The sequence below is a fragment of the Martes martes genome, assembly GCF_963455335.1.
Source record: "Martes martes genome assembly, chromosome: 10".
NCBI classification, from domain to species: domain Eukaryota; kingdom Metazoa; phylum Chordata; class Mammalia; order Carnivora; family Mustelidae; genus Martes; species Martes martes.
In genome coordinates, this window is record NC_137898.1 from 72,770,092 (window position 1) to 72,793,405 (window position 23,314).

Genomic DNA, 23,314 nt, shown 5'->3' on the forward strand with positions numbered 1-23,314 from the left:
TCCTGAATTTCCATAGCAGTCAATGGTGTAGTCAAACATCACATGTTCAGAACACAAAATTTAGATAAACTGAAATGATAGGATAAAATAATCGAACTTCAGAAAACGAAAACCGAACTATTAAGGATCCCTGAAATATTCTTTAAAAAAACATATTTTATTTATTTATTTGACAGAGAGAGACAGTGAGAGAGGGAACACAAACAGGGGCAGAGGGGCAGGGAGAATCATGGGGAGCCCGACTTGGGGCTCGATCCCAGGACCCCAGGATCATGACCTGAGCTGAAGGCAGACACTTAACAACTGAGCCACCCAGGTGCCCCGGATCCCTGAAATATTCCTAACCCTCATGAAACTTCACTGGTCTCAAGTAATTTTGTAGTGAGGCATTCAAAGTATGACCCCATTAACCCAGCTCAAGAATCCTTGGGAGCCATGAGTAACTGCATCAGACTCTCTAGCAATAAATTTTACCATTTTTTTTTATCTGAAAAAAATCCCCTTAATCTGGCTCTAAAGTTATCAGGCTCCTGAAATGCACCCCGCTCCTTGCTCCTCATATTTTAAACAAACTGTTGTTTATAGTAGTTTCCGTTGATATCTTTTGTTCAAACAAAAATCAGTTTTTCTGGTACCAAAGCAAATTTGGGTTTGGTTCATACATGAAGAGACAACCTATGAGGAGGGTCCAAAAAGCACCCTTCACTTTTGCCTGAGGAGGTGCACATGTATACCAACAGCCTGGAATTGGAATATCTCCTATAAAAATAAAAATCAAGATGTATATATAAGGATGTTCAATGAAACACTTTAATAATAGCAATACATTATAAATAACCTAGGGGTGCCTGAGTGACTTAGTGGGTTAAGCATCACCCTTCAGCTCAGGTCATGATCCCAGGGTCCTGGGATCCAGCCCAGCATTGGTCTCCCTGCTCAGCGGGGAGTCTGCTTCTCCCTCTGCCTCTGCCCCTGCTCACTACTCATTCCTTTTCTCTCTTTCTCTCTCTCTCAAATAAATAAATAAAATCTTTAAAAAAAATATAAATAACCTAATAAGCATTTGAAGATAAGGAATGATTAAAGAAATAAGGTACTTCATTTACTACATAGTTTATTCAGTGAAACTGTATAGAACATCATTTAGTGTATGAATATTAAGGGAAGCCACACTCAAATGGGAGTAGGGAGGTTGGCAAGGAGCTTTCATGCCCTACTACTGGTCATCAACTGCGAATCCAACAGGAAGATAGGGACCTTGCATGTGAATACCATCTACTACCAGTAAGAGGAACATCGCAGCCAATGAGAAGCCATGATACTTCCACTGATAGTTTACTTCAGTGCACTTTTTGTTCTTAGAGGCTTCCCAACCCTTCCTTTCCCCTATAAAAGAGCCTGCTTCTCCTTTGTTCTGCTGCCTTGCCTACGGTTTTTGCAGTAGCTTGCCTGTCCCAGTTGAGGTTCCCTGCTATTCCTGAATAAAACCATCTTCTGCTGGTAAAATAATTGGTAGTTTTAATGTTAACAAGTGATATGGAAGAGTGTTCAAACTATTAAATAATAAGGCAAGCTATCAAAGAAGTTTAGATAGAATTAATCCCTTTTTGTGAAAATACATTTATATTCTAAATACATTTTTGCAAATGCCAAAAATGGTTACATCTGAGAGACAATGTAGGATCACCACATTTCCCCACCTTCTATAATTTCTACAATTTACCTTTCTAACTTTGTAATAATAATAATAATAAAAGGAGAGGATGGCAGAAACTGTGTATCATGTACATATAACATGGCAAACATTATTACCACATGGTGCAAAAAAAATATTACATGGGACCTGGGTTTATAACCTTGTTACTCAAACTTGGTTCTTGAGTTCCATATTAGCAGCCGTACCTGGAAGGCCTCTAAGTATCCAGTCCAAACCACCTAAGTCAGAATCTACGTTGTAACAAGATTCCCAGCTGATTCACAGTACCATTAAAATTTGAGAAGCACTGGTTTCCCTGTTATCAAATGCCTGGATACAGATATAAGTAAATCTAGCACAAAAAGCATGTTTACAAAGCAAAAAGATTGGGGAGTTGATTAGTCACACAATTCAAACCCGCATCAAACCTATGTGCCAGGTGCCAGGAATGACAGAATATACCACATTATTTCTACGAAAGAAGGGTCTGTTACTTAAGAGTAACTCATTATCCAAGACTTCCCAATTATCCAAAGCAAGACACACCTAATCTGAGTAAATCTAGCCATACTGTGAACTTTTCTTTCTCTTTTTATTTAGATGTTCACCGAGGAAGTATTCTGATACAGTCAAAAAACTTGGGAGCACTGAAGACAGTAAGAAAGATGTGGAACTACATGCAGAATGTTTGTGTGTTTTTATCAAAGTTCTTCCCTTCTTGGTGCAAAGTGTGGAACCAGAGAGGCACCTTCACTGAAGAGATTTTAAAACTGCCCTAATCATATATCTGACAACGCTCCTACAACAACAAAAACAAGTTGTAGTTGTTTGTCTCTTTAGATGTAGGGATACATTTTTAAATTGTAAATGTGTATTTTTAAGTATTTTCTACTGATGAGTCACTACTGATTTTGACGTATTCAAGAAGCAGAACTCAGCCCTGCTTCCCTTGCTTTGTCACTGATGGCTGGCAACCATCAGACACAGACATGTGCATTGTAATACTGACAAGCTAGGTTCCAAACACTTATTTTCAATGTTTAAGATCCAAGGATACTGAAAATAATGTACTTTATTATGGGATGACAGATCATTGAGAGCTGAAAGAGACCTTGAAGGTAATGTAGTCCCCAGTGTTCATTTTTTTTTTTTTAAGATTTTATTTATTTATTTGACAGAGAGAAATCACAAGCAGGCAGAGAGGCAGGCAGAGAGAGAGAGGAGGAAGCAGGCTCCCTGCCAAGCAGAGAGCCCGATGCAGGACCCGATCCCAGGACTCTGAGATCATGACCTGAGCTGAAGGCAGAGGCTTAACCCACTGAGCCACCCAGGCGCCCCCCCAGTGTTCATTTTATAGGTGAACTAACAACACAGGTTCTGAGCACTCCAGCTGGTAGCTTCTTCACTAAATGAAGCAACATTTGAAATAATCAAGAAGAGCACATTAGTATATAAAATCTCCCAAATGGTGGGGTAAAAAGAGAACAGTTTAATAAGAAATGTATTGTTCAAGGATCAAGCCAAGCCAAGTAATTAAAAAGATAAATTCAAAATGGAGGGGATGTATTAGTTTAGATCTTGGTGTGTACTTTTCCAGACAACTACGATATGTCCTCTTTAAACTCATGCCCCCAACCTCTCTACAACAGAATCATTCATTGCCAGCATGACCTGGCTTGGGAGGATTTATTCACGTGTACTTTCAGTGGATTTCATTAAAACAGAAAATGTTGCTACCATTAATATCCATTTGTCTTCTCCTTTCAAGTGAATAAAATCTGAAATCTCTTGTTTGTGTGGTTCAGTTACTTAAACTGGACCTTACTTAACAAGAACATTAGCTGCATGTTTTAAGCTGAATTGTGTCCTTCCAGAATTCACAGCTTCAAGTCCTAACCTCCAGTACCTCTGAAAGTGACTGTATGTGGAGATATGACCTTTACTAGGGAAATTATGGTAAAATGAGGTTGTATGGGCAGTCCCAACCCTGATTAAGATTGGGTGTGCTTAAGAGAAAAAGAGAGGAGGGTACAAGGAGAGGGCAGCCATGTAAGGACACTGGAAGAAAGTGGCCGTGTCAAGCCAGGGACAGAGGCTTCCCAAGAAACCCAACCTGCTGACACTGATCTTGGACTTGTAGCCTCCAGACTGTGAGAAAATAAATTTGTTTCTTAAGCCACTTAGTGTGGGGTCCCTAGTTAAGGTAGCCCTAGCAAACTACTACACTCCATGAATACTAAGAAATTTTATTTCAGTTATTCACGGTCTTGTGTAAAATTTATTTCAATTAGTATCACCTACATTTGTTGCAACAAACATATGTATCTATGAGAGTTCTACAACATGTTATCACATGGCAATAATAAAATGATTTTTCTTTATTAGTCACTGCAATTCTATGATCTCTCATACAAATTTCCTTTAAAGCCACCATTAGTCCATTACTTTTGGAGTGCTGTGGAGAAAAACACTTTCTCCTCTCAGTTCCATTACTCAACACCAGGGAGGTTTTACAGAATATAGCTTCTGTTTCTAAGTCAAATAAACTTTATGTAATCAAAATAAAATTTTCCAAAAACTAACCCAGACACATACTTCTACATACTCTACAGCAAAATTAAATGTAACTGTGAACAGTTTAATATGAGCAACTCACTTTTCCTGGAGCCTCCCAGAATTGGCTGTGTTCACCTTCACCTTCTCAGGGGTACTTCCCACCTTGGTCCCGGTGAAACAAGCCCAGTTCCGGCCCAGCACGTCATGCACCCATCCGGGCAGGGTCTCGTTGCAGTAACTGGTTACAGTGTGACCCTCTTCTTTATACTGCAATTAGATCAGGGGAGGAAATGTAAAGTGAATCAATGATCATCTCGCAGGTCCATTTCCCTGGCTCCCATTCAGTCAAGATGCTCCTTTTTTCATCTTGGGAGCCAGACTCTGCCAACCACAATAAAAACTTCACCCTGCGAGGTTACATTCTGCAAATTAGCCTAGAAAAGGATGAGAAATAAACTTTTCTATGATTACCATTGCTGAGTGCCAAATAAAATTTACATAAGAAAACATTTCTGGGAATCAAAAGCAGGGGAAGAAACATTTTTAGAGCATCTGCCACATTCCAGGCATTTTACAAAAGTTCCCTCCTTCAATCTTGACAGGAAGCCTATGAGGAAGGCGGCTTCGATAACCCCATTTTACCAGCCAGCGAGTAGAAGCCCAGCTCAGAGAGGCTACGGAGCTCCTAAGGAAACAGAGCTGTGAAGGGGCAGAAACAAAATTCTGCTCAGGCCCTCAGACTACACTCTCTTCTACTTACAAAATATGGACTCCAGGAAACTACAAAACAAAGAACGAAACATTTCCACACATAAAATCTTTTCTTCTGTCAACCTCACAATTCAGTAGGACATTCTGATTATGGGGGAGCTAAGAGAAACCTGATTATTAAATATTCTCTCCATTTAATGTCACGAATATGGCCCTTTGTCTCATCGCAAAGTTCATACCAAAAAACACCTACAAAGGAGAGATCTGGGATTTGAACTCATAGTAGGCTCCAGAGCTTACAGCCCCTCGCGTGATAGTATCTCCTCAAGGAAGAGGGACATATATGCAGAATGAGAGAACAGAGTGTGGGAGGAAGGAAAGAAATCAGGCTCCATTTCAATGAGGAGAGACTTGGGCCCATGGCAGGCACTGACTAAATCTAATAGAACAAAAGCCCAAAAGCAGTCAGACAACACAAACAAACTGGCATGGCAGTCAGCTGTGTTGTAATACTTTCCAAAAGTACACAGTAGGTTATTTTTGGTTCACAGGATATCATTTGTGAACTCCTAATAAATATGACGGATATTACTTTACCTGTGTGCTTGGGTTGGCAAGCTCTTTTTTAAAAGCCAGAAAATCAATATTTTAAGGCTTGCAAACTATAAGGCCTCTGTCAAAACCACTCTACTCTGCCACTGCCATATAAAAGATGTATAGGGAAGGGGCGCCTGGGTGGCTCAGTGGGTTAAAGCCTCTGCCTTTGGCTCAGGTCATGATCCCAGGGTCCTGGGATCCAGCCCCGCATCAGGCTCTCTGCTCAGCAGGGAGCCTGCTTCCCCCCCCCCCTTTCCCCACCTGCCTGTCTGCCTACTTGTGATCTCTGTCTGTCAAATAAATAAATAAAACCTTAAAAAAAAAAAAAGATGTATAGGGAATACAGACGTGCATGAAGTAGGATGCGTAGCAATAAAATTCTATTTACAAAAACAGGCCTGTGAGGGACACCTAAGTGGCTCAGTTGGTTAAGTGCCTGCCTTCAGCTCAGGTCGTGATCCCATGGTCCTGGGATCGAGCCCCACATCGGGCTCTCTGCTCATTGGGGAGTCTGCTTCTCCCTTTCTCCCTCTGCCTGTCTCCCCTGCTTGTGCTCTCTCTGAAATAAATAAATGGAAATCTTAAAACAAAAATAGGCCTGTGGTTTGCAAACCCTGAGTTTAGAGGAATGCATGGGTTAAACCTTACATAAAGTAAAATTACCATATTACATCTGACTCTCTCTAAATTTAAAGCATATATTTAGGAATGGAGTTAAAAACATCTGACTTTACAATCCCAAGGAGCTAGATTTGAATCTTGGGCTTCACAGTCCACTAAGCTCCCTAGCACTGGATATGTTATCATGGATTATTCATAGATACTTAACATCATGCACCTGTGTTGGTGGTTCATGATATTGTGAGAGCTGTCTGTCTACCTCTGGCTAAGAATATCTTGACTTGCAGGACTTCAGCTCTCCATTCCTTCTGTCGCTGCCAAAGCCCCAGCCAGGACGAGGAACACTGAGTAGAGGCCTAGGATATGACTGAGCTACGGCACTACAGGGTGTGTTGTATGAGAAGGTCACTAAAATGTATATGTATTATGTCAAAACTACACGCAACTGCTATTTTTATAGACGAAAACCACAGAAATATGGGTAACCTCGTATGATGTAACCTAAACCCCTTAGCATCGTATTCTGTTTCTCTTTGGCACAGGTTCTCAATCACGTTCCCTCCTCTGCTATGTACTGGTTGGAGAGGCCCGGTGGGGCTAGGCCAAGGCTCCCCCACCCCTGCGGTTTTAGAAAGTGGTCTGACCAGACTTTGAAGAGTTCTTGAAATATACTTTATAGAAACTGCCAGATACACATAAGTGAAAAAAAAAATGCTAAACATAGGAAGGCATTCATCACAAGAGAACCAAAAACTTAAAAACAAAACCAAGAGAGTGTCCTAAATGTTCATCTATAAAAATAATTTAGTAAATTAATAACTCAAATCGCTATTATACAGCATTCTACATGATAAATGGGAGTTCTATAGGACAGAGGTAAGTAAAGTAGGGCGAGAGAAGGCCGTCTCCTTCTATGAATACAGTTTTACGGAGCACAACCAGGCCCACTCATGTCTGCATGTCTATGGCTGTTTTCACGCTACAGCAGAAGGGCTGGGTAGCTTCCTCAGAAAACACAGGCCCACGAAGCCTGCAACGTTTACTATCTGGCCTTGTAAGAGAAAGTGCATCAACCCCTCTACAGAATCATAAAAAACAAAACAAAACAACAAAAATAAAACAAAACCTATGTTAAGAAGGAAAAAAAAATTACAAGACAGTGCTTAAGTTGAATACAAATACATAAAATTTTCCTGAAATAAGGTTTTTATTTTTTTTTTAAGATTTTTTTAATTTATTTGACAGACAGATCACAAGTAGGCAGAGAGGCAGGCAGAGAGAGAAGGGAGGAAGCAGGCTCCCCGCTGAGCAGAGAGCCTGATGCGGGGCTCGATCCCAGGACGCCGGGATCATGACCCGAGCCGAAGGCAGCGGCTTTTAACCCACTGAGCCACCCAGGTGCCCCCTGAAATAAGGTTTTTAAAAAATGGAAACAAAAGGTGAAACGGGTCTCTGGGTGGAATTTTCTTGTTTATAAAATGAAGGTTTATAAAAAGAAAAAACATTGTTTATAAAATAAATTTTGTGAAATTAATCACTTAAAAAAAGACTCTTATTTCCTAAGAATGAGACTCACCGCCTACAAAGTCCTAGAAGAGGACACCCCTGAGGGATGGTCCAGGCATTGTTAGAGGCTACTCATGCTCTTCAGTTTGGAATTAGGAAAGCACTTTCTGAAAAGAGAGATTGTTATTTATACAACTGATTTTGTATTTTGCTAGGGTCTTTCACTTATTCATCAAGTATTTATCGGTCACATTTTTCTCAGACAGCATGCATGTGCCAGGCACACATGCACATGTGTACTGAAGGGTCCCCAGCTCAGCCCTTAGGAGGCTCACAATTCAATGAGGAAAACAGAGGTAAATAATTCATTATGACATCATGTGGTTCAGCAAGCTAACCATGCTGGAGAAGCCCGGGAAACTTCCCCATCTAAGCAGAAATTTAGATCACAGATAAAATAACTTTCCGTCGATACCAAAAGAATTAGGGGCATTCAAGTTGGAAGAACGGGGCCCCATGTTTTTCATGAGTGTAGTTTCGCACACCTGCTTGACAACTCTGAGTCATAGAACCAAGCATCACATCTAAGACCAGATGAACTTTCCCTGTGACAGGAAGGCCATCTTGTTATTTTGAAAGGGGGAAAATTTTCAGCAAAGCATGACTGGTTTCGCGGCAGCCTTTCACCACATCTGTCAGAGGACTCGAGGTTCCTCACTGACATTACGGAGTGACTGCACCTCCACATTTACCTATCACCTCACGCTTTATAAATACAGGTCACTCAACAATCTTAGAAGTTCAGGGGAACAGAGAGATAATAGAGTCTCAGGGGACAAAGAGCCCTAAAGAAGGTGGTCAAATGAGAATTTATAACCAAGGGCTCCTAGACCCAGGGGTTCTTCCCCATACTGCGGACCACTTCTTCATACCCTTTATCTTCGCACAAAGAGCTAGAGAAGTAAATGTACTGGTCAGCTGCCAAACACGGAGAGGAGATACCTAGAAGCCACGAAGCAAAGGTTTAAATCCCAATTGCGAGGGGCTTCTGTCTATATCATTTGAGGCTCACAGGATTCCTTGGGATAAGAGGCATTACTCTTCCCATGCGAAAAAAAAAAAAAAGTTGCTTTGCAAGGTAAATGGAGAAGAGAGAATTCAAGTATGGGCTCACAGGTGATAGGATCATTGCTTCATCCATTGTTTCCTTAAAAAAAAAAAAAAATTGGAGAAGATTAACTGACTCCCAGGAGTCAGGTCCAACTTGCTGTCCAGGGCCTTTAAGGGCAACCTACATTCTCTAGTGGCCCTACCAGGTTAACGGTCCTTCCCCACAAGTCAGGTGTCTATGCTGCCTTGGCTTGTTCAGTCTGTTTACCACTTTTTGTCAAGGGTTTTTGATGGGGGCTGGGTAGAAGTCAAGGACATGGTCTTCAAGCTGGACTGCCGCTACCGTATCCACCTCTCCACCTTACTGGCCATGTGATCCTAAAGCAGGTTATTTATCCTTTCTGTGACCTCTTCCATAAAATCAGGATGACAAAAGACACCACCTCATAGATTCTGTTTTATACATACTAACCCACTTAATTTTCACAGCAGCTTCTGAGGTTATTTTGGCCTCGAAAAGAAGTGCCATGAGCACAGGATTTTTTATTTATTCGGGAAGTAGGAAACTGGTATTAGGAAGCAATTACTTATGGAATGAGTGAATAAACGAATGAAGAACAGAAGAGAAAGAACAACAAGTGCCAAGTCCCATTTAGCAATAACACGAGAAACTCAGAAAAGATACAAAGTTTGTAACAGAAGTATGGTGCTAAGATATTAGACAGGCCCTGAAATTACCTTATAAAAGTAGGACATGGTTGTTAATATCACTGTGCAGGACTCAGTAGGAAGGAGGAATTCACCACTCCAGAAGCCAAGTGCTCACGACCTTCCAACCTGCGAGGACCACACACTGTGCTCTTCTTGACTGGAACGTTCTCATGGTATCTTTTTTTTTTTTTTTTTTTTTTTTGCTGCTATTACGAAATACTTCCTCTGTGATTTCTGACATTATTACCAATTAAGAAGTTGAAATTTTGGCCACACCACCCAGCCTGAAATGTATCCAAGAATTTTTGAAAAAGTTTTATTTATGTAAACATCAGTGTCTGAATACAGTCTTGTGCAGATGGTATAATTTAAGATTCTATTCATTTATGCCAATTTCAACAAATAGATAATTTCAGAAAATGTAAAGAAATTCCACACGCCAGCCCTTAGGGTTAGGAAACTACTAGGATTACATAACTATCCATTTGCCTCTTCAAAATTACTGCTGGATTGCCAAACACTCCAACCTCTCCTGAAGTCCCCACTCATTTTATCAACTCTCCAATTACATTTTTTTTCCAATTATATTTACCTAGTAATATTCACCACATGAAAAAGAACTGACTGGGGTATTTTAGAACTTAACGTTATTTACCCTAGATCTCTCCCAACTGCTTTTTGACACGGAGGGCTTTCAAATCAATTTGTTCCACTGTTTCCCTGACTAATAATATACCTGGCAAATATTTGAATACTTTATGTAATGCACTAGGAGAAAAAAGCAGTTTAGTAAAAAGGACTTTGCCCTTTAAATCCCGTTCCTCCACTTACAATTTATGTACACTTAAGCCACAACTGAAGAGCCCCAATTTCTTCACCTGATCCGGGGAAGGAAACCTACACTTCACTGGATTCCTATGAAGGATAAAGAGAACACTGAAGTGTGAAGAGTTTAAAAAGTTACAAAACAATCAAAAAGCAACAATATAAACACTGCTACCTGTTACCATGGGGGATACAAAGTTGTCTTAAGACTTTATCTTTGTCAGGGAAGAACTTAGAACACTAAGCCCAATCTGTCAACTCAACATATTCTGTCAACCAGCGACTTTCAAAATGAGACGAAAAGATGGTCCCCTGGAATATGGGGGAAACACGAAATTTCTGTTTAGATTTGTAATTATATAAATAACACTGAAAACCCACTTCCATTGTTATCTAATATCCAAAACGACAAAGACAGGACCACTCAGTTTCAAGGTCTGGCGTTCACCCGCCCTGCAGCTTGCTTATCTGTGCGATGGTTAGGACACTACGTCTTCCCTTTTACTCGTGCCTGCCTAAACTGATTTATGTACGTCTCTACTTTAATTCAGCTAATTCTCACAAAATGAACAAATGGCTTAAAATACTTGCAGAGAAACCAGAACTTGCAAATAAATATAAGCAGACGTGAGAAAAGGGCAAAGCTTACATTTGCCCTATTCCTAGTAGGAACTGTCAGCCATATAAAAATGTGAGTTTTTGAAATCAGATGTTTTGAAAGGGTTGCATTGCAGCAGTCTTCACCTTCTCATCTTATTTATCAACAAAACAAACATTTCAGTTAAAATTTGTCCAGCTACACCTGTGAGCATAGCGGAATGCACAGAGCTGTAGAATCACTATACTGTACCTCTGACCCTAATCTAACATTGTGTGTCGACTATACTTCCATTTAAAAAATTGTCCACTAAACTGTCATTAACCCTAATACCAAACAGCAATTCTTCCAAACTTGACTGAACTTTGACACTCCTACTTTTAACAAAATGGACCAAAACTAGTGAAATCTTTGAAAGATTTTCAGTGGAAAAAACTGCTTCCAAATGTTTAAAATTTTCAGTATGAAAATTATAGGTAACAGATTCTTATGATAATGAAGCATACTTTTCTATTATTTTCAAAGGATATCATCATGAAATATGTTTGGGTAGGACCTGTATTTGTGATAGCAAGTGAATCAAATATTTAATCATTTAATATTATGCCATGTGTCTGACAGCGAACATCAGTACAGTACTGCAGGTATATAATTTATTAAATGTACCTTTATACACCGTGGAATACATAATAAAAGTTTTGGAGTACCAGGTCTTATCCATCAAGGTCATTCATCACTTCCAAAAAGAACACCCAGCATGAAGTTGAATGACTTAATGGCAAACCATATACATAGAGATATTACATTCTGGCAATACTGAATAACAAAAAATGTTTACTGGCATTTTGCCCTTTGTTTCTTGTATATGTCTATATAAATGTAGATTAACTGTTTTCAATTGCTGTCAGGTCTAGAGTGTGGGTAAAAGTCAAACAAAAGAGAATAAGGCACATCCTCTAAATGGATACTTGGCCAAACTTCCCCCAAGAGTACCACATTTTTCCTCAGAAGGAAACCTACTTCCCTCTGTCAGTTTCAAGGATTAGCTCTAGTTTTCTGGCTTAACTATTTGTTTAAAAAGTTGAATTTCGAAGAATTTTGAAACTGCTAGGAAATCATTATAGTGGTTGCAACCAAAATACCTTCTAGCATTTTACTGAAGGAACTGGCAGCTGGATAGGCATGTGAAAAGGGAGGGTCATACATTTATTTACCTCCGCTGCTTAAAAGACTTTCAGTTTAAATGAGAATATATATCCCAGAACTAGTTAAAACCACAGCTTGTCACTCAACAAAGTAGTCAAAATCCCTTGGCTCACTCCTCACTTCCTTGCTTATATACTGTTAAACTGGGAGACTAGGAGGTATCTGAGAGTTCACCTTATCTCACTTTTGGCTGGTGCCTCGCACTATTCTAAAGACAGAGGAAGGCAGGGCATAACCTAGAGCATTCCAGACTAGTTCCTGGTTGCTGCTTCTCCAGGCTTTGGGGAACCACCGCAATCATAAAGCTCACTATTTACCCTGACAGCTAACTTAGTTTTGAGTAATTCTGAAAGTTAGAACTTTGAGCTTAATCTTGGCCTCTACAATCTCACACAAAAATTAAAATCTAAACAAACCAAATAAAGTCTAAATGTCTTCATTGTTTTCTACCATGTCATTCAACAAATATGGCCTGAGGGTCCACCACAACAGACTTTCAGTACATAAAGGTAACAGAACTCCCAGGAACACATCAATGAAACAACAGGACAACACAACAAATATTACTCAATTTTCTTCTACAGACATTTATTAAAGGTCTATTTATCACAGATCATGCTATACATAGAGAACAAAATGATTAGTTAATACAGAGTACATTCCTGCCCTCAGAATTTAAAGACTAGAGAAGACAAACAAACAATTATGAGAGAGAATGCTAAGCAGTATATAATATAGAGCCTCCTAATACAAATATCTGTAATTCTGTACCCATCAAATTGTCTTCTCCATAATCAAAACATTTACGTGCAAAGTTGCTCAGAGAAAAAGAAAAAAAAAAAAAAAGACTTCAGTAGAGGTGATTTAAAATTCCATATGAAATACATTCTTATACACATTAGCTGCTTTGTCAGTATTCACATCCTGGAAGTTAGGTTGAAAATACACAACTCTTTTAGAACTCTGGAGACAGGTAACCTGGTATGTTTTTTAGAACACAAGAACGAAAAATATTGTTCCTGATTTGTGCTTCTAGAATCCTATAGAATTAATTCTTTGTAAGCTGATAATACTTGTGAAAAGCCTTTGAAAAGACAAGAGAAGTGTGGTCAATTTTCCAAACACTTAAAAATCCTGGGTAATTGGGTTCTGAAGACACACAGGGAGAGTGACAGATTTTCAATCTGGAAGAAGGTGAGAATGTGCTATCAAAAATCATTCCATGTTTACAGCACTTAGAATAGTATTACCTGAGCAGAACTGATTGCAAAGAAAACAACATGAACCAAATAATGCCATTTCTCCCACTAACGGAGAGAGCTGGGGAAGATTTCACAGAGGCAGCATCAAGGTCCTGAGTGATGAATTACCAGGTCCAGAGGTAGGATGGAACAAACCATCTAGGTTTAAGTATTTGGGTATAGGGTGACTTTACTTTTATAAGGCATGACCTGCCCAGAATAACAGACCAGTGCCTCTCAGGTCATAAAAGTTATCTGAACCAATAAAATAATGAAAATCTGGTATCTAGAGCTCCCTCCATTGAAGCAAAGATACAGGAGAAAAGCCCTCCCAGAATCTAGGGACTAGGTGTAACCCCACATTTTCAATTTACCATGGGTGGTATTAATTCTGAACTGAGCAGGAAACCAGTACATTGTTTAGTAGGAAAGAGCTGAAAGATAGCGATCAGCGTGAACAATAGTGTAATGAAAGAAGTCAACTTGGCAAGGGTGCTTAATTTGTAATTAATTTGAAACTTACAAAACTCTCCTTCCAATTTGGAGGACTACAAAAGGAAAAAAGGTAAGTTTTCCTCTTGAAAAGAACCCTGGTTTAGGAAAGAAAGGGAATAGCCGAGTTTGGTAAGGAAATAGAAGCTTTAGGCCAGTTCTCCTAAAATTTCAAAAGGAGCCATGCAATGCAATTCATTCCATTAAACTAGCATTCGTGATGCTTACAAACTGGGGTTCACCAGAAAAATCTACTGAAATATTACTCCAAGTACCATTGTTTCTTTGTGAAATGAATTTTCTTTCACTCTTTAGCCCCAGGGAGGTCCTTAGCCTTAAGAGACTAGCTCCTGTCATTTTACAATTAGATGCAGTGTGAGACTAATCTTCCCCATCTATAAAATAAAGTTAGTTAATATCTGCTTCATAAGATTCTTGTAAGGTAAAGCAGGTCATGTTCTTAGAATAAAGCTGGCATCTAATCAAAAAACAGATGAAAAAAAGTACTAATCACCCCATCTTTCTGGCCAGGGTAATGCAGGCCTACGATTTGCAAAATTACCTTTCAGCAGTTTGACTTATCTCAGCAAGCCTGGTCCCCTAGACCAGTCCTCCCCAGAACCATCTTTCCACCAACAACATATCTGTGTGTCTCAAGATATCCTGAAGCATTTTCTCCTTACAACAGGTGCTGGGGTTTCTCAAGGTAATTAGAGAAAGAAGGTGCACAAGAAGATAATATAACTGGAATATAACTGGAAATAAAATCTGCATGAACAAAATTAAACACAAAATTCAAATCCTCATCAGTCTGGAAACAATCATCTCAACAGAGTAGTATTCGAAAGGGAAAAACGTGAGTTGCGTATCGTTCCTTTCATTCAAAGGCTGAATGGTGGAGCCACCTAAGACTTCCAGACTTTTCTTTCCTTTTTCCTGTGTAGTCTCTGGTTGTTCACATTTCAAAATGGCGGTTGCTGCTTTCCAAGGAAATGTTCAGGAGGGCAGCTGCCTTGGAGGTAGGTCACCAGGACTCCTCAGCATTTTACAGGCAAAGACAAGACTCCAGAAGGGAATGCAGCTGCCCCAGGCCTCTGCTAGCTGTCAGAGGAAGGCAGGTCCATGGCTGCATGCGGCTCTGCCTCTTAGCCCCAAAGTCTCTGTATGGCTGCTGTTTTAAAAGAGGCCCTCAACAGATGCTCTATTTAACAACTAAAAGACAATAAAAACTAGAGTTACAAGCCAACAAGGATCACACTGTCTCTTAAGAATGTTTAATCATATTAATTTACGTTAAAAAAAAAAAAAACCACACACAGTACTAGTATTTGAAATGCTTGTAAATTTTTAGTGTTATTTAAGACATTCACAAAAAGCTGCCATTCTCAAAAGCTGAATGCTTAAGCAACATGTATCAGGCACACAGCCAACATGCTCAACCAGCACATGCAGATGCATTTGAAATTAACTACCACTGCAGAAATATAATTTTGAAATGTACTTAGAAGAAACAGGCTAATCTAACAACCCAGATGCATTAACACATGTATCTTTCAAATTCTACATGGAGGCTTAAGGATGCTTTGATCCGTACTTCCATGTACCAGGCTATTTACCCGTTTATAGAGCAAATACCTACTCGGGGGGAGGGGAGGTATCGTCTAATGGAGGTGTCCCTCTAATTAGAAGGAACAGTGAGAGTTTTAAGACAGAATTTTGTAAACTGCACAAAAAATGAGAGGACCTTATTTTTTTGTGAGGAAAAAGTGATGAACTTATTTGGGGAAAGTTTCCTATTTTATCTTCCTAAGCAACTGGTATCTAATATATTAAAGATCCTGATAAGTTCTGAAATAAAGGAAATGATGCAACACCATCTATACTTATTCAAGTACTAGGAATTCAGAAAAAAAAAAAAAAGCTTATTAATTTCAGCTCTAATTTCCACTTTGATCCATTCATAGTGGCTGCCTGGAACCACCTTCCAAGGTTCACAGGATGGAGTGAACAGAACTGATGAGCAGTTCCTACTTAGCAGATGTGTGGGCCGCTGCTGGGCCATCAACAGTCTGGAAAACGCTGATACAGGGTAAAGCTGTGGAGCTTCCAACACTTGCCCCCAGTTCCCTTTTTCATATCCCCCTTCTGTACTTAGGAGATTGTAAAGGAGGTAAGGAAAGGGGAAATAATGTTGTGTTAAAATGCAAGGAATAGTTAAGTCCCTATCAACTTTACTCTCTAACCACCCTTTGCCCATAAAAATGTTAAGACCTCTAAATTTATGGATCCAGTGAGAGTAATGATTTAAACAACTTTTCTAAGTATGAGGAGAATGTAAAGAGTGAAAAAGGTCCTCTTCCTCCTAGTCAGTAGTCTATGCTCTGGGCAGGAGCCAGTGTGAAAAAGATGGGGGAGTCTCCCAGGGATGAGCGGCAGGTATGTGGATTTCTCTGGAAGAGCCGCCCTCTCTACCAGAAGACAGACCTAAAATGTCAGAGCCTCCCATGGTTCCCTCTTGAGCCCTTTTAGGAAAAAAATGAGCAACCCCAGGAGGCACAGCTACTTCAGAGAAGTGAAACAACCTTGGGCTGAACTTTTCTTAACTGAGTCTTGATCTTTTTGGGTTCGGGTCTGCTTAGGTTAGCAGTATCAGACTCGGGAGAACCAATTTGATGTGTGCAAAGAGAATAAAGTGAAAGCTTGCTCACATACAATAGTGCAGGCAGGTAAGAAGTTGCAAATAAGCAGGCTCAAGCAAGGAATCTGTGCAAAATCCCTAATCTTTCCAGTCTCCCTCACCCAGATGAATCAACAAACATTGCTCGCTTTAAAGAAGTTAAAAATTTCAACAGAGCTCACCCAGTTTGTTCCTCAGATGTCTCAAATCATGTACCCTCACAGTTCCCAGCTGCATGAACAACTGACTGATAAAATCAGTGACATCCTATGAAGAGTTCACAATGGGAAACTAAGTCATCATGTTAAGATTAAGCATCACCATGAAAGAAAATGAAATTAGGCATGGACTGTTAAACTTCCCATCCATTCCCTAAACTGAAACACTCTTAAGAGTAAACCACAAGTTGTTAAAATTAAAAAAAAAAAAAAAAAAAAAAATCTGGCTCTCAGCATGCTGAATCTATATTAAAATAAATTACCCGAAAAACTAGTAATTCTGAAAGCTAAACCATTAGATCTTAAAAATGAACCCAGAAAGCAGAGTGAAAAAAATGTGACAAGATTCCCAAATCTTTAATTGTAGAAACATGATTGACACTTCTGGCTATTGAGACAAACTGGAAATTGACAAGTCAGTAGCACACAAAATGGGCTATAAATCCTCTGGTATGGCTTTCCCAACATACAGTTCATTTCCAGTACCAACCTGCTTTTGGAACACCCATAGAAGTGTTTTTTAGCTTAGAGTTTTAGTGGGCCCTAAACAAAATCTTTGAAGTTTGCTTGATGGTCATAAAATAAAATTTTCAGTCATGAGTCTAGTTTCCTTTCTACACACCTTCAGCCCCTGAGTGACTTAATCTTCAAAACAAAATCAGTTCCTGCTCTACTGCTTCTTTCTATAGTCTTGGAGAAAGTGAAATGAGAAGCAGGAAAAGGCTAGAAAGTCTATTCAACCTGAGTGTGTTCTTTGGGACTTAGTATCTTTCATATGACTTTCTTCCTCTGTGCAATTAGATAGACAGTGGAAAGTGAACAAAATACATAAAAGCATTAAAAAGTCATTTATTGGGGTGCCTGGGTGGCTCAGTGGGTTAAAGCCTCTGCCTTCGGCTCAGGTCATGGTCCCAGGGTCCCAGGATCGGGCCCTGCATCGGGCTCTCTGCTCAGCAGGGAACCTGCTTCCTCCTCTCTCTCTCTGCCTCTCTGCCTACTTGTGATCTCTGTCTGTCAAATAAATAAATAAAATCTTAAAAAAAAAAAAGAAAAGAAAAAAGTAAAAAATAAATAAAAAGTCATTTATCCACCCAACAGCAAGTTGCCATAATTAAACTTCCTGTCTCATTACATTTGGTTTTCATTTAAGGGGTCTGCGGCTTGGGCACCTGGGTGGCTCAGGCAGTTAAGTGTCTGCCTTTGGCTCAGGTCATGATCTCAGAGGCCTGGGATCAAGTCCCACTTCGGGCTCACTACTCAGTGGGAAGTATGCTTCCGTGTCCCTCTCTTAGCTGCTGTGCTTTCTCTCTCTCTCTCTCCCCCTCTTGCTCACTCTCTCAAGTAAATAAAATCTTAAAAAAAAAAAAAAAAGAGGTCAGCTGCTTTTAATCTGCAGATATTCTCAAGTGGTACCCGGGTTTGAGAATTACGACCAAACGGTAAAGTGATTAAATCTGAGTACTCTTAAAAAACAACCTGCAGTCAGTACTGTCATTTATTTTGGCCAGTACATTATTTTGAAAGAAAACTGAATACGAATGCCTCTAAGAAAGTTTCCATTTTGTCATAGGTCTAATTCCTCCTTACTGTTTTACATTAGGGTCATTTCAAATGCTTCGGTACCTGCTTGGGTGGGCCCTAAATGCATTTGAGTTTGTAACCCCCTACAAAGCGTTCAGATAATTGAATGTATGTGGGAAGTTGAGTAGAAAAACTTACCTTCTAAGAATATATACCCAGTACTTCCTACCAAACTGAAACTATCCAAAAACTTTCAGTGTGGAGATGTATCTCCTTCCAAACTTTTATCTAGCTTGAAATCACATGCAAAAAAAAAAAAAAAAAAAAAGATTATCTTGACTTCACTCCCGGTGTCTCAAGCAGGTAAAACTAGGGCGGGGGCGGGGGTGGGGGCGGGGGGGGGGCGGTGAGGGGGTGGGAGAGGTGGAGGGGGTGGGTGATGGGAAAAGAGCTTACAAACCTTGAGTCATGAAAAATGCCTGTCTTCTAAGTGAGGCCTGAGAACTTTAATAAGGCAAATTCCTACCAATAGTAGTGGTATCACAACTGTTTCAAAGTTGGCATGCAGGGAGAATGACATGGAAGCTGTATGCTCTGTTGAGTTGTAGGGTAGTCTAGGGAGCAGGTGGCCCAGGAGCCCAGCAGAATACCCTGCCCAACTCTAGTTGCAACAGTAGTTGCACCTGCTCCGCAAACTCTAGTAGCAACAGTAACAGACAATCGAATGCAAATGTGTACTGTAATGAAAGCTATCTGAAGAGGGCAAAAGGAAACAAGCAGTAGGGTCTGGTATGAGTCAAAGGAGCAATCTAGAAATCCACTTGATGTGTAGACTAACAATGGACAAAATCAAGAGGACAGATGGACATGGCAAAAATGTCAGATGTTTCTTTAACAGCGGTAGACTACATGGAGGATGTTGTAGTTTACAGGACACATTTTAAATACAAAATTCTGCTTATACTTCAGTAATTCTTCATTTCTAAAAATAAATTAATGTTGATTCTCAAAGCCATTTTCTAAGTCTGTAAAAGAAGCCACGTGTGCTTTGTGCATTTCAATAGTACTCTTTCTCAAAATAAAATATTAAAAAAATAAACTCAATTCCACTCTATCATTTTTCTCAAATTTTTTAAAAATTCAGTTCCTCATTACCCTGTCAGCTGGATTTGCTAAAAGCACATAGATTTTATCATGCTGCAAAACATGTTGACCTAGAACTACTTGATTAGGTTAAGAGAAATTTTACAGCCAACTATCTTATATATATTCTATTCTGTTTATTGAAATTATGATCTTATCATAAGGCCTAACTATTGTCTAGTCAGAGTGATTGATTTCTCAGCACGAAAACAGCTCTGATAACGATTCTGGTCAAACAGGCACTTCAAGAAATACACTGTAATCAGTTAATGGAAGAACATTCTTCCTATTTTTATTCCTAATCAGAGAACACCATTCAGGAGCCTGTGATTAGGTAGGGTTCTGGCCTAAAACAGTGTTGACTGAGTACACTTATAACCTCATTTGGCTTTATCAAGTAGCTCTCTACTGACCTAGGACTTATGTTCTAAGGCTATGGAAAAATACCAAATCTGCTTACACTGTCATTTAAAGAGAAACACAAAGAGGTATTCCGATTCCTCATCCAGCCACCAGCTGTTGCCTCTGTCCCTACCAGCTCTGGATTCTTCTTTAAGCTGAGAGCAGACTTAAAGTACTAATGCAGGGAAACTGTCCGTATCTATCTCCAATTATGGCTCAGGAAATTAAGTGGTGACTTTAGAAGTTTGCCCAACAGTTTCTCCCATTCTACAGAAAGGAAGAATGAAAACTTTCCTAAGCCAAACGGGTAAAACTATTTTATTGACTCATCTATACCTAAATACAATTCCCATCTACCCTTAAATAATTTTTTATTCAACCTCTTTCTCAACTGAATTCTACTTCACAGATTCATTTTCATTTTTTAAACAAAGTCTCGACCAACTGCCTAGTACGTGTCAGGCAAAAAAGGACGGGGTTGGGGGTGGGGGGAGGGCGGGTAGAGTATATAGTGAACAACCGCCTTGAATACCTCCTTGTACCTCAGTTCCACAGGCAAGTGGTTCTCAACATGAAGGCAAAGAACTCTCAAAGGGCTGCAGCGGAGTACCTACAAGTCTGTGGAGCCCTAGGCTCATCAATGTGCAGACCAAGAATTATATTCGCAATGAATTATACTCACTACCAAAGTATTACAACTTTAAAGACTCATACAGGTACTGTCATGTATTTTTTTTTTTTTTAAATACACAGTATCCAGGAGTGATAGTAAAATGTTCATAAATGGTCAAGCATGAGCTCCAACCACTAAAATGAAGAGCTGGCCCTCAACAGTCCGAAAGACAGATCAGCTCCACCCGCTCATTATCAGAGCAGCCAACCCAGGCATGAGGGGATGATTTTTCCTCTTGTTCCCGCTTTCCTTTTTTCATGCTAAAGGGAGATTCTCATGGGGGGAAGGGGGAGTTATTATTCTAAGAAAAATAGTTGGCTTGGATGTAACACCATATTGTAGGGATTAAATCACAAGAAATCCCAATACATTTAGAGGTTACGTTTTTGTTGGTGCTTTGTTTTTCATCATCTTTAACAGATTCTTTCCCCACTTTCCCATGAATCGCTACAATTGGCTAACTCTTAGCAGATGTTCCAAAGGTTGTAAACCCTACTTCCTGAGAAAGTCTGTGTTTGTTTATACTCTATTTATAGTAAGAGATGGCAAGTCTCAGGTTTGTGTCCTCAATGTACTTAAACCAGTTAGCACTCTGCTAACATTACCCTAGAGCGTGTCTGCAATTGGAAGCACTGTGTTAGAACAGAAGAACGGACAAGACTTCCTCCCCAGTGAAAGAAGAAAACAGGCTGCACTGGCAGGGCTACCTTTTACTTTAGGAGTAACTCAAGTTCTATGTTTGTCTCAGCCTAGTAAAGTGAGTTATTCACATTAACATATCTACCACATTCTAACAGTCCCCGACTTTACAACGGTTCAACTTACCATCTTGGGCTTTACGAGGGTGTGAAAGCTATACACATTCAGTAAGAATCAGAATTTGACTATTGGTATTTTCCTGGGCTAGCACTATGCAGTAGGACATGCTCTTGTGGCTCTGGGCGAATCAGCAGCGAATCAGTCAGCCCCGTGATCCCAAGACCAAGTGCAGGGCTTGAACTCAGGACCCTGAGATCAAGACTGGAGTGGAGATCAAGAGTTGGACACTTAACTGACTTGAGCCACCCAGATGCCCAGTACTGTCACTTCCAGTTATCTTAAACTAAAAATCAAAATCCTGAGGGTCTGATTAGAAGAAGCTTCAGATACCAAATCACTGAAAATACAAATGCATTTCCAACAAAACTAACCTTAAAAAAGGCAAACCACTTGTAGTCGTTCAACACAATCTCAAAGCCTTGATTGTAAATGATGGTGAAATGGCCGGTATTGCCAAGATCATCATGTACTGTGTCCAACTTCTCAAGATGAACCACTACTTTTTTTTCTGGTTGTCCTAAAAAAAAATTCACAACACAGGAAAATTATTCGGACTTCAACAAATGGGAGGGGAAATCTCCTCTATAATTTCCATTATTTTTAAGCAGCTTTCTTTTCATGCTACTGGATTTGGACCAGTCTAGCTTGTGAAGATACCAGTCTCCATCCTGTTGCTTCCCTCTACACACTCCCACAGGGGTCTGAGGCAAGCCTCAGGGCTCAACAGAGCTGTCAAGTAGCCGACCAGGCAGAGACCCCAGAAAGTACAGCCCTTACCTCCCAGAACATCCAAACACTGAAGAAATTTGTCCACTAAGGAAAAGGAGAAATAAGGGATGTTTAAAATGATACACAGAAATGGGTTGAATACAGGATGCCTATAAAAAAAAAAGGAAATATAAAAGGATCAGCTATCAGATTATAAGTACAAAGGAAATTATCTTCTTCAGAGAAGAAAAGGGATCTCTTTCAACTCAATGGCTCTCTAGTTCAGAACCTCAGAATCTGAATCCTTCCACAGTATTCAGCAAACGCAAGGTATCTATCCTATAAAGATATTTTGTGCTGACGATAACTAAGCTTTCAACTTCAGAAAATGGGGGTGTAGATCTGTGTGTGTCTTTATTAGATTGAAGTCAAAGGTCTGACATACAGGCACAGGCTGCCTGAAAGGGTTCTGCTGTGTCCATCTGGAGGTTTCACACTTTGGACGGTTTTTCCAAGTTTCAGATTTATGCTCTGAAATAGGAGATTGCATGTGACCAAATAGCGCCAATCCTGATCTCCCTCTCCTTTGGACCTACACATTACACATTTAAAACAGAAGGTTTGGAATGCCCAGGATTAGGAAATGCCACACAGTCATCTGGAGTTGGACAGTTGAACAGGTCTGTTTTAGTAACAAATGACCTGGCAATCATCCTTCTGCTGACAAGGAAATCACAGAAGACAGATTCACTTACTCTGCACATACCACAGGGTGGTAAGGGTTTGCGTAGAACAAGAGTGCCTCTTCTGAAAGGGAGATAGCTTTTTTCCTTCTCCCTTCACTAAATTCTTTGTCCTCAGTGTAGCTACGTTATCTGAGGGGATGTGGAATATCCCAGTGGTGTTCTAACACTAGGTATTTATTGACAGCTTTCCACGAGCCAGACATTGTGCTTGTCTCTGGGCATTCCCAAACATAATTACAGACTAAAGAGTTATTTCCAAAAAAAGAACGGAAACAAAGAAACAGGGCGGGTTGGGGGGCAACTTTTATATATCTCCCTGCAAGACATGAAACAATGTAGCTTCCTACCAAAAGTTTTCTTGGACTAGCAGCATCAACACACATGTAAATCAAAAACGCTGGGCATAAGGGCTCTTTCCCACAAGCAAAGAAAAGGGAAAAATACCACCAACCCCCCCCCCCCAAAAAACAACAACAAAACCTTTTCTTGCTATGCTTTCCAGTGTTTGAGCTCATTTTCCATGGGCAAAATTTTTAA

General features: G+C 39.9%; 1 protein-coding gene across 3 annotated transcripts in view; it reads right to left on the reverse strand.

The window, feature by feature from the left end:
• CTSC (cathepsin C) overlaps positions 1-23,314 on the reverse strand; it is a 35,609-nt gene that overhangs the window by 11,640 nt on the left and 655 nt on the right. For 2 of the 3 annotated variants that reach the window (XM_080817019.1, XM_080817020.1), the window contains exons 2-3: positions 21,695-21,840; positions 4,353-4,519 (exon numbers count right to left, since the gene is read on the reverse strand). In XM_080817019.1, the coding sequence (XP_080673145.1) occupies positions 4,353-4,519; positions 21,695-21,840 (313 nt within the window). Of the gene's footprint in view, positions 1-4,352; positions 4,520-12,702; positions 15,083-16,729; positions 16,815-21,694; positions 21,841-23,314 lie in introns of those variants that run through there. The other variant, XM_080817021.1, reaches the window with a different exon arrangement.